We start from the raw sequence: 18,799 nt of genomic DNA, 5'->3' as shown, positions 1-18,799 counted from the left end.
AAAAAAAAAAGATGTTGGGTTAGCGTAAGGGTTGGGGTTTAGATTCAGATTAGGTACAGAGCTTCACAGGATAGGGAAGGATTGGGGTTTGGTCAAGTGTTAAGTTTTATATTTATTGTCCATTTAAACAATGGACATTTGTTGTGTTACATAGTATTGCAATACACATACTGGTAGATACACTCATACAAAAATCAATAAAATAATTTTTGACTTGACAGGAAACAAAAACAAACAACAATGAAAACAAAGATAAAGTCATGCATCGAAAATAATATACATGTATACCAAGTGAGGTGGAATAACGATACAAGTATTGATAATGTATTGCATTATTATCATTGCTGTCTAGTCTTATTATTATCATTTGGTTAATGTACAGAATTGACTGCAGAGTGATTTTTGTCGTAGCTTGTGTCATACAGTCTTTGGAATCAATCAAGGGGGCTACCTACATTCCTCTCTCCTCATACTTGTCATTACAGTCTGTAACATGTCTCAATATGCCTCACTTTCGATTATAACCTGCTGAGAGGAATTACAGAGAGGTTGAGAAGAATTACAATTGAAGGGTAACATGAGATGGCCAAATGCGTTGGTGCCAAGACGATGTCATGGAAATAAAAGAATACCAATCTAGGGAAAAGAAAATGAATTCCCAGATTAGGTTTCAGTTATTGCTACATGAACTTGTAGAGCCTACATTAGGTAAATTAATGTTCATTGTTGAACATATAACATGATTGTCATGTTTGAAAATTAATAATGTAGGCTTGCATGTAGGAGCCAAGAAGAAGGCTTACTTTCCCTTTTGAGTGGGGAGCAGTAATAGTAGTAACGATAAGAGGTATTTGTAACATGCCGTCTAGCTACATAAGGCCTGTCATCATCAGCTTGAGATTGCCAAATATCCCGCTATTTGAACTATCCCGATCGCAAATTATCCAGCTAATTCGCGTCTTCATCAGCCCGAAGTGGCAATTAGCGGGAAATTTGGTCGGGACAATATACCAAGATATCTTGGTCTAGTTTGCATAATATCCCGCTAGTTCCCCAATAGCGGGATAGTTTGCGCCCATTTTCATCATACCGAAGTACGGAGTGAAATATCTCGATCCCATCATGCACACCGATTTCTGTGTTTGTAAATAAAATAGCTCGTTGCACATGCTCTAACCTGGGCTGCATGCATGCACCGCCGGTACAGTACTTGTTTACGTTTTATGTTTTACAACGCGGGTACACTGGTCGTACAGCCGGTCTCTAAAGTGCGCATGCGTCAATCTCAAGATTATTTTTCGAGCTAGTTTGTGATGAGCGTATCGGTTTGGTGCAGACGCGATTTTGAGCATCGGATAATATCTTGAGTCTGAAAATAGCGGGATATTTGGCAATCTGGAGCTGATGAGGACAGGCCTATAGAGAACTTCTGTTCTAAGGTGCACAAGTAAAAGAGAACAGCAGTGAAACGAGAGTCTGAATCGTCATGCATTGCTCAAAAAGATCTGTTCAACTTTGTTTTGAAACTGAGGAACTGTTTTCAGTAGCTGGGGCAAAATGATCACGGGCCATCAGTTGTGTATGTTGAGCATCGTCTGTGTTTCGTATCTCAGTCACATTACCAAGCCAAGGTCCAAACCAACTCCAAACTGACAATTGGAGGTGCATTATATATATGATAATTTGACCTGTCTGTTGTCAGACTTAAAGGAGTTGTAATACCTCCTTGGTGTAATAGGCTGGTGTCAGTAGGTGTGGCTAGGGCGTTTATTAGGGCTAGGGCTATTAGTATCAGCGCTGTTGTGTTCATGTAGCATCTGGAAACGTGATTAATATCATGTGTGAATGCAGGTGAACGCTAGGGCCTGGTGTGCTCATTATAAGAGGCAACGAGGCATTATATCTAGTGATGAGAGATCCTCTCTAATTTTGTCCAAATCTCTGACAAGGACTTCATTCAGATATGATGAGATCGCCATATGCCTATTTCCTACAGCTAGTCTATATACCAGGCAGACCCATCAAGTGCGCTCTCTTGAGAGTTGATATTATTTGTATTCAGATTCTACCTTGTAGGTACCATGGTATAGTGGTTCATTCTCTTGATTTTTCAATCATGGTTGAGGGTTCAAGTCCCAGCCCGGTACTAACATTCTTTGGCAAGACATCGATCCACATTTGCCACTCTCCACCCAGGTGTAATGGATAGCCAATATACCAGAGGGCTTATTATTTCCCATCTTGTCTTGGGTAGTAATGTTGGGGCACCAGGGGCCTGTTACACACAACTTACCATTGATGGTAACTTTGCCATCAATGGCAACTACCATGGAAACCTTGATTTTGATTGGCTGTTGAGCCCTGTTACCATGGTAGTCAACATTGATGGCAAATTTACCATCAATGGTAAGTTTTATGCAACGGGCCCAGGAGCATCATGGCATGACGGACACATGCACTTTATAACAAGCCACCAATATTATTCTTGATATAATTCCTGTTCATATTTTATTCAAAGTCAATATAAAGGTACATGTACATGTACCTGCAGTATAACTCCTTTCCTTTGGGCCAAATAACCTTGATTCCCTTTTCGCCCCATCCTGCTTCACTTTATTTTTGCCCTGTTTTTTTCTTCATGTGACATTTGTTATTTTGTTTGGAATTTAGAAGAACCTTAGGAAATCTTGGCACGGAGGTACCAAATTATTTATAAAATGTACAGTTTTAATGTCAATTAGTTTCAAGCCTCTGTAGTGAATGCACACCTGAAATGCCATAGAGGAAATAATTGTCAAAAGATTGAGCATTTGTATGTTTAAAAAAAATTGTATTTGTTTGGAAGATATAAAATATGAAATAGCACGGAAGTGGAACCCCCTTCTCGTGTGATAAATCAAGAAACTAAGAATGAATTAAACTTGCCCTTTACAAGCAGTGCATTATAATGTATTCATTTCACATACTGACAACAACATAAAGATGAAAAATTAAGATGATTTTAGAATCATTACAAATTGAAGGTGATATCATGCGTGAATCATTCGATCATCCATAGTAGAAGAATTAAACCTAAGCGAATTGGCTGCTGCTTTTTCTTTTTTTGTTGGAACATGCATTTACACCTACATGTACATGTACATTGTATGTGCATGTAAGTGACTCTAGTCTCTTCTATGTGACTTTCTGAAATTATATGACAGCTTGTCTTAAAAATTTGATGTACTCTGTAGGTTTCCATGGTGTGTGAGTGCATTTTATCCACAAAGTATTATTTGTTAACCACTTGTTGTTGTTGTTTTTATTTCCGAAATCGGATAAAAATATTATACATAGTAAAATATGCAAAATGAAATATTTATACATGTACATACCGGTAGACAAAAATTGGTGGAAAGCCCAATTCAGCATTGTTTATAGAACACTACTGTTCTTCCTTGGGGTCCTTACACTACAATATTAACATAAAAGCGACATAAGCAGAATAGAAACAAAACATAAATAAGTTCCACTAAAAGGTATGTTCATTTCTGTTTTGTTATATTAAAGAACCCCTGCTTAGTTTTTATGGTGAACCTACGTGTGGAAATTGTGTTGTAGCATTAATCGTTGTATACTCTGTTCATGAAGAAAATTATAAAACTGTCTGTCAGGACTCAGATAGGCGTTTACTCATATAACTTAACACAGCGTAAATGCCCTCCTGGCTATAAACAGATGAAACTGTTCCTGAAAAGAACTTCATTTATAATAATAATAATAATGAAATAATATGTTACAATTTTATAGCGCATTATAAACATTTCTATGCGCTTTACATTTGATACAATAATAATAAATAACTATGAAATATTTGACAAGTTCTGCAATTCTAAAGTACTTTACCAAAAAAAATATTAATAATTTGTTATTCTTTTCTCTTTTGTTTTGTTCTTACAGCAGGAGCTTGCAACCAGTCCAGGGTCTCATGAAAAGATGAAGCGACTTGAAGGAGACAAAGACAGCTTACAACTCCAGGTAGACCTAAGTTTTAAACCTATATGGTACTGATGAACTTCCTGGCCTAACGTCCTCTTTATAACACAGCGCCATCTAACGGTCAACTGTCCAATAGTGCGTAACCCTATACCCAATGCGAGAACCACCAGTGCAGCTAGGGAAGCAGCAAGTTACAGGACGATACTGCTACAGCTGACCTGAGATGGCGCTAGAGGAGATCTCGCTGTAGTGCTTCTTGTACAGTATGGCTTTAAATATTAAGCCTCTTCGCACTAGGGGAAATCAATATGAATGAAGAAGAAACATTCTATAGAGAATCATCGTAGTGCGAAAGAGGCATATGCCCATGCATGAAGGAAGTATAGAGTAGTGAAGTGTGACGTCATCAAAAATCTCTTTTTAGAATTTCTCAATTTTTTCTTCATTTTCCGAAAGAGCATTAAAAATAATATCCAAATTTCGAAAACTGATTGAATATGTTAAGCATTGGCTGAGATATGATCATCTGAATAATACTTCCCCGTAGGAACTGAGTGTTATTTGCTCTGGCTTCTAACCATTAAGAAAAATGAAGACAAAATTGAGAAATTCTAAAAATAGATTTGTATGATGTCACAGCTTCGGTACTCTATTGTCAAAAGAAATATTGGTCAAAGAAAGTAGTTTACAAAACTCTGATATCTGGCTAATCATCAGTGCATGAGCCCCACCTAGTTATACTGTGGTACCGTTTTTGTGTGTAATAACATTCACATTAGAAGTTGATCCTGATACCATGATTTTGTTTGTTTTGTTTATTTGTAGGTGAATGTATTGACAGATCAGCTTGAGGCCCAGAACGAGAAGATAGAAGAACTAGAGTATGCCTGCGCAAAGAAAAGTAAACAGTTGGCTGATTCAGAGACTAAGTTACTTCAGGTATTATTCAAATTATGTACACATTCCATGAAATTGTCTTTTCAGAGTCAGAGGGGTAGTTAATCTGTTTTAAATTGTGCAAGGAGACAGGGAATATTACTTTGGGATGTATTTTGTGAACTGAATGTCTTCCAGCATCTGTAGATTACGACTAGAGGCCTTTAGGTCCAGTATTTTTTTATTCAACATTTACCAATTCACCTACTCTCTCAGTTTTTTACTCACCCACTCACCCACTTACTAAACCAACCACTCACTCACCCACTCTCCCACTCACTTTCCCATTCACCCACCCACTCACCCGAGGCTCTTCTCACTCGCTGGAAGTTGAAAACAGAAACTGTCAAAATGAAGTGTCAAAATTCAACAATTTAGTTCAATCATTTTGTCCAGATAATTCATGGAACTTGCCAAAGTTTCATGTCCAAGAAAGTTCCCCATGTCATAGCAACCCATGAAAGAATTTTAAATAATATTCTGTTATTTCCCCTGGTATTAAATCAATTCCCATTCGTTTCTTTGTAGGAGTCTGAAATCCACTGTGAACTGGAACAAAGCCAACAGAATTATGCTATAGAGGCTTCTAAACTCAAGGCTCGACTAGACTCTGTGGAGAATGAGACTCTTGTCGTCAGAGAGCGTGCTATCATGGCCGAGGTACGTACTTAAAAGATGGCATAATGAAGATTAATTTTGTTTAAATGTATGTACTTGTATCACGTTACAAAGTATGCATAGCGCAAAGTATGATAAAGGGGATTGCATTTATGAAAAGGCTACAATTGCCATTTTTGCACCATTGGGATTTTTAGTAATCTGTAAAACAAAAGGAAATGTTCAAAATTACATCATAGTAGAACAATCGTCAGTGCTACCTTTCATGAAAAGCATAGTGCATATATCATCTTGGGATAATAATGATGATAGTGGCTTCTCATTAAGTACTCATGTCCATCACTTGGTGCCACTCCTGGTGTTTCATCATTGCTACCATATACCTTCATACACGGCAGCAAAATATGTTGCTCTCTATTTCTATTGTCATCCATTGGAAAGTGGAATATGTGATTGGATTGAGTCAAGTGAATGTACCACGACACCTCCAATTTAAAGCCATACTATACTAGAATCACTACCGCAAAATCTCTTCTAGCGCCATCTCAGGTCAGCAGTAAGGTCATGGTCCCGTAAATCGCTGCTTCCCTGGATGCGCTGTTTGTTCTCACATCAAGTTTTCTGTCTACAAACATTTGTATGCACTTTTATTTAACACTTACTCTGCATTGTGTACTAATAGTATGCTAAGGAGAAGGTACACTGTAGTATATTGTGCATCTATAGATCAACAGATATTTAATGTGTGGAGTTAAAGCCATACTTTACTAGAATCCCCTCTAGCGCCATCTCAGGTCAGCTGTAACAGGATGGCCCCGTAAACTCACTGCTTACCTAGCTGCGCTGTTGGTTCTCGCATCAAGTTTTCTGTCTGGGTGGAGGGAATTAGGTATTGGGATACACACTGTTGGTAAATTTACCATGAGATGGCGCTGTGCAATAAACAGTAGGCAGAAAGTTCACCAGTTCAATATCGCTTTATCTTTGTGCATGTATTTTTTTATTGTATGCAGTCCAAGATTGAGGAGCAGCAACACGAGATGAACAAGTTGATGTCAAAATATCAACAAAGTCAGGTCAGTATTAAAGCCTTGTGCATTATAATGCAGCATTCATATGGCACCCCATTATTTCTGTTAAAGGACAAGTCCACTCGAAAAATAACTTTCTTTCAATAAAAGCAGAAAAATCAGACAAACCAATCAAAAAAAGTTTGAGCAAAATCGGATAACTAATAAGAAAGTTATGAATTTTTGAAAAAGTATGTAAAACTATGGAACAATGAGAATCACAACACAAATTGCCAGGATTGTTATCAGTTTGTGACGTCATGTCCTTACTATTTATCAATTGCCCTATATGGTTGAATCCCATTAATTTCCCTTTTTATTCCCCAAAACTTGATTTCCCCATGCCTTTGCCCAGGTTATATGATATGCTTCATATTGCGTGCATGACATTTCACAAAATCTTTTATGAACTTTGAAGAATTTATACTATTTTCTAAATATTATATATTCTTAATTATTGATTTTTATATAAATAATTTATCAAAATTCATATTTTTCATGATTTAACTGGAAAAAATTACTCAATATTAGTGCATCCACACAAAAGCATATTACTATTAATCTAACTTGGATGCTGGTGTGAAGAAATAAGATTCTTAAGGAGAAAATAGGAAATTTATATCATCAATATAAAGAAAATAATTAGTGGACAGTGAGGACATGACGTCACAGACTCATGAGTGAGTTGCCAATTTGTCTAGTGATTTTCAAAGTTTTTAATGTCATTAAAAATTCATCACTTTCTTATTAGTTATCTGATTTTGCTCAGATTTTTTTGATGGGTTAGTCTGATTTTTCTGCTTCTAAAGTACCGGTAAGTTAATTTTGGAGTGGAATTGGGCTTTAATAACACTCACAGGTGCACACCCCTCCAATGAAGTCAGTATTTTCACTTTTGCTGATATAGGAAAGTTTTGAGGAATTTGACATGTCCTTCCTGAAGACATCAACAAGTGTATAACCTCTGACTCCTTTAAAAAACATGCAAAAATGCTTCTGTTTAATTCTGAATTATTTTTACCTCTGCCTTGAGCACTCTACAGAGTGGATTTAGCGCTATATGAGTTACATGTATTATTATTACAGGGATGCCAGTTTTCAGGCAATAGTCTCAATTCAGGCCCTGGCAAGTTATTTTCAGACCATGGTTCAGGCTTTTTTGTGTACACAATAGCTCATTCTAGGTGATTTTCTGGCCCTCTGATCAATTCTAACTGGCATCCCTGTTATTATTATTCTACTGATTTAGTTCAACCTGACAGTCTTTGCCTAAGATCAAGTTTAACAAAAGAAAACTTAGACCTCAGATTAACTTTCTTTGTTAAACCCAATTTAGAAAGAGCTTAAACCGAGTCTCAGGTTTACATTGTAGTCATATATGGACTAAACCGTGCAGATTTTCCCTTTTAAATGATTAATTTATTATTTCCTTACAGAAAATCGTTGGTGAACTGCAAACGGAATGTCATAAATGGCAGGAGAAGTACATGGAAACGCAGGTATGGTATTCAACACACTATGATACTCTGATTAAGAAATGTTCATATGTGATCTTGTGAAACATGGAAGCATTTGGTTTGACATTTAGGGTCAGGGACGTTGAAGACACCTACAAAGTTCAACTTCAAAAGATTCATGGATCCTTTTTATACCGTAGTCCAAAGTTATCACAATCTCAAAATGAAGGATCTGTATAAAGACTAAACTAGTTAGAGAGCTATACACTGTACAAATATACTGGTATTAAATCCTTCCTCACTTCTTCTACCTTTTGAGTTACGTTATAAATGATGATCAAGTTTACCAACCTGACACTTTACATTTCCTAATTCTGCCATGCAGAAAAGATCAGTTTGTATAGACTTACAATTTCCATAGCACAGATATCAATTGCTTCCACAATCAGAGCTAAATTCATGATTATAAGGCAAAGAGACATCATTTTTGTCATATGATTCTACTATTTAGTCACAGACATGCAGTATGATAATATAGTCAAAACCTGTCTATAGCGACCGCCCAAGGGAAACACCAAAAGTGGCCTTTGTAGACAGGTGGTCACTGAAGCAGGTTTGACTGTATATATGCATGCTACAAGGCTAGATGTGATATATTTTGAGGGATAAGCTACATGTATATTTACAATCTGAAATAAAGATGTTGCTTAACATGAAGCAATGTCATTACCCACAATTGCTACCCCTTCCTGGTAGGTCAAGCTAGTTAGGTCACAGACGGAGACAGCAGAGCTCAAGGCTCGTCTGCGCTACAGCCATGTGAGTGCGCCCTCTTGTGTTCGGAATGTGCACACCCTGGAATGCCGTGCTTTCACTCACCCTTTAACTCTCTTAATGAATGAAACTTCTTCTCAAGGGCCGTCCACATGTGGCACAGTAAATCATGGCAGGTTTTCTGTTCTTGTAACGAACAAAGCATTATACGCTTCACACTTTGGTATCTTACATCACACAGATAGCGAGTGGGCGTAGGACTTTTGATGTGCGCAAAGCATTTTCTTTCATCCCATTTTGCCATTTGTGATTATATACAATTTTAAAAAGGAAGAAAAAGAAAATCTGCCATGGTTTGCTGCGTCATTTGTGAACGATCCACTTATCTTTTTGTTTGTATTTATTTTAACCATTCTTGGCTTGGTTTCATAAAACTTGTTATCAAGAACAAGTGCTAAAATTCTATTCCTGACAATTTTGCTCTCAGCCAATCAAATGCAATAATTGAGTAGCTAATAAGAGATATAAACTTGTTATTGGTAACAGGTTTTAATGAAACGGGCCAAGTGAAGAGTTATGGCAAGGATATTATCTTGTACATGCGTTTTTATAGGAGTGAACAGAAAGTCATGTAGGGGCTTGTTTCTAATTGAAGCGGTAATCACCTATGAATTTGTCATTAATTTTTTTATTTTGGGAGACAAAAGCATTATCCACCAATTTTGTTTTAGTTTGTCATTAGGCCTACCTATCTACATGTAGTTTTTGTTTTTGTTTTGGGTTCAAGATGTTAATTCATTTCTCCATACTGTTAGATGTAATTCAATGTACCCTAAAGCTGGGATTACTTTGATGAGCGCTTGTGTAAACCTGAGAAGGAACCCGTAGCCTATGGAGCATTGGGGGAAGGGGCAGATTGGTAACATGCCAATGTAGCCTTTGTTCTGTTTGTCATAAGCTAAAGATGATGTAAAGTCCACCACAAGTATCTTCTTGTTTTACAACTAATGCAGGAAGTTTATGGCATCAGGTTTTAATGACATATATCAAACTCTGTGCCAATGATTTTTCTCAGTATTGAGAATGCCGGGGATAGTAACTTGATTACATCCCTATTAAAAGTTTGATTTTTATAAGTAAACTTCCTTCTTGAGTCCCTCAAATTTCAGTTTTTTATTCCACTTCTAGAAGAAACCACGCAAACCAAAGAGGCACCTCTTTCGTTTGCCTATGCGCCCAGTAAGTCATGAATACACTCTCAAGCAAAATCTGATTCAAATTCAAAATTATGGTGAAGCAGCTTCAAAGAGTATTTGCGCTTTAATAGTTCAAACTTTGAAATAAGGATAATTACAAACTAGAGATCTGTTAAACTTGTAATTCTGCTTCGTACTAGACAATAATAATAATAATAGAAACGGTGCTTATAAAGCGCTTACCACCGGAGTCTCTAAGCGCTATAACATACTACTCTATATGTAAAATATTATGTCAACGGCAAATACGAGCTTAACAATTATTTGGTTTGCACTGAAGTGCAAGCTAGGTTTACTAGGTGCTTATTTAGAATAATTGTAGAAGTGATAGTTGATATAAAAGTAGACATTGTAAAGTCAAGTTGATGTACATTTAACTTAGTTGTTGGTTTGCAATAGAATTAGGTGCTTAGTTACATGTAGAATAACAACAGAAAAGAGAACCATAATTATGTCACCCTTGTAGTTCTTTAAAATGTATAGATAACAATGTCAAGTCCTTGAACATTCAATATATTTTCATTAGCAGAGTTAGTAGAGATACATGTAGGTTCCTACTTAGTACAACATAAGAAACAAATAATGACGTCATCTTGACAGTTCATTTAATGGCTTAATGGTAGAGCAGTGATCTCGAAATCAGGATATCCCGGGGTCGAAACTAAGTCAATGCGCTAGTGCTCTTTCGTAAGGCATTAATCCTCATTTCCAAGTCTCTCAGAGAGGTCTTACAGCCGTCGACCCATGGGTGCTTATCTACTAGCATACACATACCGGTGTGTTGTCTCAGTCAGTAGAGCGTCCGCCTGACAACCGGGAGGTCGTGGGTTTGAACCCTGGCCGCGTCATACCAAAAGACTTTAAAAGACAGGAGTTGCTGCTACCTTGTTTGGCGTTCAATAATAAGGGATAGAGCAACGTTGATCTGGCGCTGCTCAGTGGCTGCCGGGCTCACGATCAATTGGGCCAAAAGAATTTCCAATTGCGGTTTAACTTAATACAATTTGGAGTGGAATTTAAAAGATTATTATTATTGTTATTATTATTTTTGTCTGGTTAAAACAGACCATCAATCAATCTAAAGGAGAGATTATAAATTCAAAATGATAAATACATGTATTGTGTAAATTCAGATTTACATCAAGGCTCCCTCCTGCATTTAAACTTTGAAATGTAGAAAGTGCTGCATAAATGCTTTGACTGATTTATATGTCAACTTATTGCTAAAAACCAAGCACAATATTTTACATGTACAATTGCCTTTTTTTAGCACAGCAGAGATGGAATCAAAATTTTGGGTAATAATTGTAGTTGAGATTGTATTATGGACTGACACAGATGGAGTCAGTGAGTGAAGGAGTGAGAGAGAAAAAGAGAGAAGAGAGAGAGAGAGAGAGAGAGAGAGAGAGAATAGGAAAAAGAGAAGAGAAGAAAGAAAAAGATGAAAAGTTATACCCAGAAAATAATTTTAATTTACACAATTGGTATAGAAAATTGCCTCTTACTCTATAAACTTCAATGTTCTGCAATGAAATGTTAAACACCCATCCAAAGACATAATTTAGATGTTTTTGCACTTTAATTTTCCCTTAAGTATGTGTCCACTAACATAGACCTGGTATTATGGTCCCACTAACTGCATTTCTTGTAGGTATTTTTGGCTGATTGACCCCTTGGTATGGCTTCTGCTGTAGAGATATGGAAATATTTCCTTGAATGAAAATGTTACTATATTTTTGTCTTACTTGTAACAGCTGCAGTCATATTCATTTTTACACCGCAGAGCATCTATTTTGTCAATTTAGTTTATATAGATAATCACTGATTTCATGAACAGGCATACACTATGAATATGACTGACAAAGAAAGCGGACAAAATATACAGTTCCTGAGATAGACAAAGGAACATCCCTTCACTGCTATTATGTAAAAATGTGTAGAACAGGTGTCACATGCATATTTACCTGTTCTACACATTTGTACATAATAGCAGTGAAGGGATGTTCCTTTGTCTACCTGAGGAACTGTATATTTTGTCCGCTTTCTTTGTCAGTCATATTCATAGTGATATGTGCAGTTATTGTAAGCCTTTGCTACAGGCTTATTGTTTATTCACAAATCAAGCAATTGATTCAAATGAAAAATGTTTTATTTAAAGAAAAAAGTAGTCATACATATATTTCTTATTATTGATTGAAGTAGTGCAGAATACAACATACTATTAACATTAGAAAATAATGAATTAATAGTGATACATTTAGATATAATTATATTAAAATAAGCAGGACAATGTTATAACGTGACATTTCATAGATATTGAAATGTTTAATAGTGACTGCAGCTGGATGGCGTACAAGAACGCATTAATTTGTTTGCTGACATGGAGTGTTTATTACCAGCATGAGTGATTTGAATGGATGACATACAGTATCACTTCTACAATCTCATTCATGCATGGAGCTGAGTCTCTCTATGTCTTGTGATTATTTAAGTATGGTATCCCCTCTGAAACAAATTTTCTTTCTATATGAAAATGAAATTTTTTGAATGTTTTTTTCTCAGTGTGTTTGAGACTTATTTGACGTTTTATACATTCATTTCTTTAATTGTTTTTCAAAACTTACGTTCATGTTTTTTCAAAGGACAACATGGTTTGCTTTATTTTATTTTATTGTTTAAATGGGTCTTTAATTATTTGGTTTTCTTGGATTCAGTGATTATATATTTTATTTCGACCCAAAATTGTCACACTTACATTTCCTGATTTGCATGGTACACATCTCATAAGTTCTATATTTTTTCTGTAATTCTCTTTCTTTTAAAATGAATTTAAATTTCAATTATCGGGGTTCATACATTTTTCATGTTTACATAATTGATGTCTAATTATTGTTTTGCAAGGAACACATTTGAATGAAGAAAAAAAAATATTGCGTAGCTATCTCATTGATATTGAGAAACAATGATATGATTTGAGATGCTATGTTTTAGAGAATTGTGTTAATTTTGTATTTTCTTGTGGTTGCATTATCAATTGAATCCAATCCAATCCAATCCAAAAGATATTTGATATAGCGCCTTTTCCTTGCAATTACGAAGCACTGCACACACGCTCCTCAATGTTTGGGCCACTTAAAATAAAAGTTAGACACTTCTCAGAGATCAGTAAAGTATATGTAGGCTGGGTATAAAGTAATTTCTAGCAGAATAAATGTAACTTGAGTAATTTTTCTTGAACTGGTCAACAGATGAGGCTGTCTGCACAGCAATAGGTAGCTTACCCATCACAGACAATATCTACCGTAAATGTTCTTTATGTAGAGCATTGACTCTCTTATGTGATCCCTAAATTTCAGAACGTTTTCTCAGATTTTGTAACAGAATATTTCAGCTTTTTAATCTATCTTTCTTTGTATGATGAGGATGGGTCGTGAGGACCAGCTTTAATGTGATGACATTTGAATATGTGATGTGTAATCAAATTGTAGAATTAAAATGTGGAAATTGTATTTTTCTTCTCTATTCTTTCCAGGCTCTTCTTGATGATCTTCAAGCCAAGAAAGTCAAAACTCTAGATAAAGGTAGGATGTTCATCATCATCCTTTTCTTCTTCCACTTCTTCTCTCCTTCATCCCTCCTCCCCTTCTTCTTAATCTCCTTCTTGTTCTTGTTCTTGTTGTTGTTCTTGTTTTTTTCTTCTTCTCCTTCTTCTTCTTCTTCTTCTTCTTTCTAATATCGTTATCTCCAAGCCAAGAAAGTAAAAACTCTAGATAAAGGTATATATGCATATTTACAAGTAAATTGATAAGGGCAATTTTGTTTCGATAGTAATAGTTTTTTCATAGTCTTCATTTAGAAAATATTGAATCTTGTAATACGATGTTAAGGGTTGTAGCGCTTGTTGTTGCACTCCATTGTTGCTGTCCTGTAGGATAATGACCTAGATTTCATGCATGGATATTGTGATATCAGTATGTTCCTATTATGTAATTATCACATTACAAATTGAAATATGGTAATATCAATAGACTTACTTTTTAAGATCAAACCCAGTGGAAACTCGTTATAAATAACATAACTCACCTTAGGATGGGGTACCTGTATTCAGTCACACTCTTGTTTTTCATTGTTTTCAGTCTTGATAAAACAAGATGGTAATATAACAAGTTAACTTCCTTAGTTCCAACAAGTTTTTTCTTGTTGCTTGTTTACTTATTAAGTAGGAAATCAAGATGATTTTATCAAATACATGTTATTTTCTTGTTTCTTCATATATTGTAGAAGAAGTGATTCCCTTGAGATATTTATGCAATATTTACATGCTTAAATAATATTTTTCTTATTTCTTTTTTTACTTAGAAGTAGAAAAAGAGAAACTAAAGATTGCTGTAGATTCTCTGATAGCTGGCAACAAAGAAAAGGTGAGGATAAGCTTGATTTGTTTTGTCTGTTTGGAGCCAGAAGGGCATTAGCATCACTTCACCCACACACCTCACCCTCTTTTGTCTCTAAATAGACTTTCATTTAATTTTACCCATTTTGTGCCATTTTGAACGAAAAAAAGCCCAACTATGCTTTTATTCTCTTCCTTAAAGGTAAAGACTGGTAGTGGTAGAATTGCGGTTCAATGGTTTTGGGTGCAAAATATCCATTCAATATTGTTTCAATGTTGCCTTCAGAGGTTTAGATTGCAATACTTCAACCTAAATTTGCAAAAAAAGCAGCAATATATGACCAAATGTTCAATGTTAAAGTTAATTTGCGATATCTATCCAGACTGGATCGATATAATAATTTACCAAATATATCAATTAGTAGGTCGTTTCCCAGCAAAATTTGTATCACGTATTAGTCAAAAATTATTCTTTCACATGATTTGTTAATAAGAGCTTCCATTCCATTTTTTGAGAGGGGGGGGGGGGGGGGGGGCGTTTCCAAAACTGGTCTATTCCTTTAAGCAGGCTTGTACTTGGGGTTTTCTGTATTTTGTGTAGTTTTTGTATGGAAGTTATAACAGTGTACAGTGTACAGTGTACCTGTACATGCACATATGTAAATCATACCGGTACCTGTTTTCTTTTTACCAATTAAGGACAAGACGATAGAAGATTTGAACCAGAGGTTATCAAAGTTCTACCATGTACAGGAAATGGCAGCCATCAATGGAAGAGGTAAAGTATTTACACTTCATTTTTTTCTTGGGAGGAGGAGGGGGAGGACGGAGGGGGTTGAGGGGGGATGGGGTGGTGGGTGTTGTTTGTTGGTGGTGCTAGGTATAATGATATTTTTAATTTAGCATTAATTACTATCAAGATAGATTTCATTTTCGGATGAAAGAATTGGATGACAGGCAAATGTCATATCTGATTGCATGGATTGCCCTTCTGTCTTACAATTTGTGAATAATTAAGACATTTAATTATCCTTTGTTGTGTGATCCAGCATGTCTGGTATTTATCTCTTTACAACATTATCCAGTTGTAAAGAGAAGAGAATCTAGCACTCTTAATAAAGACTAGATGGTGGCAGCTTACTAGATGTTGAGATAGTTTACTTGATCTTGGTGGCAAAGTAATGTGCAAACCCCCTCTTTCTCTCATTGGGAATTACACCACCTCTCTTCCTCTTACACCCCCTCTTCCTCCCATATCCTTCTTCTTCTGTGGTTAGCTATGATTATTAAACATTAACCCCCCCCCCCTATTCCGCCGCAATTTCAATTTTACTATTTCTTTTATGTCTTTGTTTCAGTTGAAATAGATATGCTGCTTGACATTGAAAACCAAAGAACAGATAGTTTCTCAACCTCCAGCTCAGCTACCGGAGAGACAGACACATCAAAGGATAGCGTAAGTTCACTCTTAAAGCCATACTATACTGCAAATTCCCCTCTCAGCACCATCTCAGGTCAGCTGTAGCAGTATGGTCCCGTAACTCATTGCTTCCCATGCATTTTAGTTGTTAGTTCTCGCATCAAGCCCTATGTCTGCGATGTGGAAAAACGTGTTGGGTACACATTTAAGTTAACCACAAGATGGTACTAGGCAGTAAACAGTACGCTAGGGCAGTAAGTTAGTCGGTTCAATATGGCTTTAATGGGTGCCAGTGTTCAAACCTGCCCATTGCATGCCCTGTAACCTGTTCTGTTCAGGTATACATGTGCAGATGTTATGTCGGCAGAAAAGAATGATTCCTGCAAAGACTTAAAAGAGGTGTCGTGGTCGAGTGGATATGTCACCGGACTGTGGATCACGAGGTCCGTGGTTCAAGTCCCGCCACGGCACTAATGTCCTTTGGCAAGACATTGATCTACGTTTGCCAGTCTCCACCCAGGTGTTAAATGGGTACCCGGTAGGATGCGAAAGTTAATGTGGTTGGATTAGCAAGTGGCGCTTGTAAAATGGCGACTAGCTGGAATGCTCCCCAGGGAGTGGAAAATGTGCATACATTGTGTTGCGGGTAAGCCTGAATCCGATGACCGGGGTAATAATATGTTCCGTGCCTAGAAACAAAGTATTAGGCGCATTATAGATGTGAGCTATTATTATTATTATTAATAAAATATAACAACTCAAGGGCAATTTTGAGTCTCCTCGAGTGCCTATCTTCTTTTTCTTTTGTACAGGTATGAGACGGTAGAATTGACACTAGTAAAATATAATGAACATAACAAAAATACTATGTGGTGATCATGGTGTCCTCCCACAAAAAAAACGAACAGATAATGGTAGTCTGACCGCACCAATTTTTTTGCATTCATAATATTGTTGGTTCTGTCAATCACACATTATGGACACTGATCCATCCCTTCTCCTGTCCTGCCACTAATTACAACGGAGTACAATTATTGGCTCACAGATATTCCTCCATACTGTAATTAAGAGCTCACAAATTATCTTTAAATGTGTCTTCTGACAGCATCAGGTCTAGAACTTAATTTTGTTTGTTAATGTGTCCTTTCACAGCGCCAGGTCCAGAACTCAATTTTGTCTTTATCTGTGTCCTTTCACAGTGCCAGGTCCAGAACTCAATTCCATCTGTTACTGTGATCGTTCACAGCGCCAGTTCCAGAACTCAATTTTGTCTTTTACTGTGTCCTCTGACAGCGCCTGGTCCAGAACTAAATTTTGTCTTTATCTGTGTCCTCTGACAGCACCAGGTCCAGAACTCAATTTTGTCTTTGTCTGTGTCCTTTCACAGTGCCAGGTCCAGAACTAAATTTTGTATTTATCTTAGACCTTTCACAGCACCAGGTCTAGAACTCAGTTTTGTCTTTATCTGTGTTTTTTCACAGCACCTGGGACCCATTTCACAAAGCCTTTTTTCAATGACAAATGACAAAAATCAGTGACAAATCTGCTGATAACCAATCAGAAGCAAGGATTTCAGTAGCTTATAACAAAAACTGTCATTCGTCACTGATGACAAGTTTTGTGAAATGCCACCCAGGTCTAGAACTCAATTTTGCTTTTATCTGTTTCCTTATACAGCACCAGGTCCCACAAGGATCCAGCCCAGTCAGTCCAGACAGAGACTACACCATGATGGTGGATAGGACTGAGGAGATGTTTGGGTCCAAGACCAGCCGACGATCGGCAAGTCTGGAGAATCTACAAACCAATGTCCTACCATCAACGGTAAGTCTTTTTCACAGTTTTCATCTGATGTAAAGTAGTGCATGTGCAGTGAATGGTCGATAGATTAGGTGTTGTTAGTATAAATCCTAGATATAGCTCATAGAGTTAGCTAAATAAATGTGCCCTTCTGTCTTGAAATTTGCAAGAACCTGTTGTTGTCTTTGTGCCTTTTATTGTATGTAAAGGCACAAAAACCACAAGAAGTTCTTGTGAATCCCTCTTATTCGTTCCAAAATGTTCATGTAATTGTTCTTGAATAAATGTTTTTTTTATATAATTAAAGATGAAATTCAGCCACTACATGTACAATAGGTTTAAGACTGAAATGAAATAAACTTCATTTAATCACTTTCCTGAATATGAATGTATGAACATATTCTAAAATAAATATATTTTACTCTACATATGACTCTTGGAAAACTTCACCGTCATAAACACTGTTGCCCAAAAAGTTGAAATCATTGTTCCTACCTCTATTCAGGAAATGTTTCTGATTTATTCTTGAAAGATACATTGTAAAGTTCTTGAAATGCACTTACCGCTATGATTGCTGGAGCTAAAGCTAGGATAATAATAATATCTGAAATTCTGTAGGAGCATATCGTCGGTGGGGGTGACAAAACCTTGTGTCTCAAAAATCGTGAATTTTCAGGAGAGCGAAAAAACCTTTCCTGTCTCAACAGATTTAGTGCTGTGACACCGTCCTTTGTGTGGAATTTGTGAAAAAACCGAGACAGGAGGCGTTCCATGGATTTATGAGGTGGTGTCGTAGGCCATTAGGTACAAAATGATGCAAAAAATCTAAATCTCAAAAATTGAGATACAAGGTTTTGTCACCCCACCGACCAATATAGAGATGTTATATCTTAATGTGATTTTCAATATTCAAGAACGGAATATCGTTATCGTTATGAGTAAAAAAGGATTCTTTATTTGTTAGGGTTGTTCAGTGGATCATGGTTTCAAGATTAACCACGAAGGAGGAAACTCATTCCAAGAAAATGTTTGAAAGTTGGTGGCACTGTAACATTTGAATGCACTTTTATTTAACACATACTCTGCATTGTGTACTA

At 36.4% G+C, this 18,799-nt stretch overlaps 1 protein-coding gene across 6 annotated transcripts in view; it reads left to right on the top strand.

Annotated features, from left to right (window-relative positions):
* LOC574986 (liprin-beta-1) overlaps positions 1-18,799 on the top strand; it is a 95,354-nt gene that overhangs the window by 37,731 nt on the left and 38,824 nt on the right. For 4 of the 6 annotated variants that reach the window (XM_030989034.1, XM_030989029.1, XM_030989033.1 and 1 more), the window contains exons 5-15: positions 3,940-4,017; positions 4,804-4,917; positions 5,443-5,574; positions 6,546-6,608; positions 8,039-8,101; positions 8,816-8,878; positions 13,622-13,670; positions 14,449-14,510; positions 15,182-15,260; positions 15,841-15,938; positions 17,580-17,726. In XM_030989034.1, the coding sequence (XP_030844894.1) occupies positions 3,940-4,017; positions 4,804-4,917; positions 5,443-5,574; positions 6,546-6,608; positions 8,039-8,101; positions 8,816-8,878; positions 13,622-13,670; positions 14,449-14,510; positions 15,182-15,260; positions 15,841-15,938; positions 17,580-17,726 (948 nt within the window). The remainder of the gene's footprint in view (positions 1-3,939; positions 4,018-4,803; positions 4,918-5,442; positions 5,575-6,545; positions 6,609-8,038; positions 8,102-8,815; positions 8,879-13,621; positions 13,671-14,448; positions 14,511-15,181; positions 15,261-15,840; positions 15,939-17,579; positions 17,727-18,799) is intronic. The other 2 variants (XM_030989031.1, XM_030989032.1) reach the window with 2 other exon arrangements.

This window comes from Strongylocentrotus purpuratus, unplaced genomic scaffold, assembly GCF_000002235.5.
Source record: "Strongylocentrotus purpuratus isolate Spur 01 unplaced genomic scaffold, Spur_5.0 spur5_scaffold_18, whole genome shotgun sequence".
In the NCBI taxonomy this organism is placed as follows: domain Eukaryota; kingdom Metazoa; phylum Echinodermata; class Echinoidea; order Camarodonta; family Strongylocentrotidae; genus Strongylocentrotus; species Strongylocentrotus purpuratus.
The sequence above is the reverse complement of the archived record's forward strand: the minus strand, read 5'-3'. Positions and strand labels throughout refer to the sequence as shown.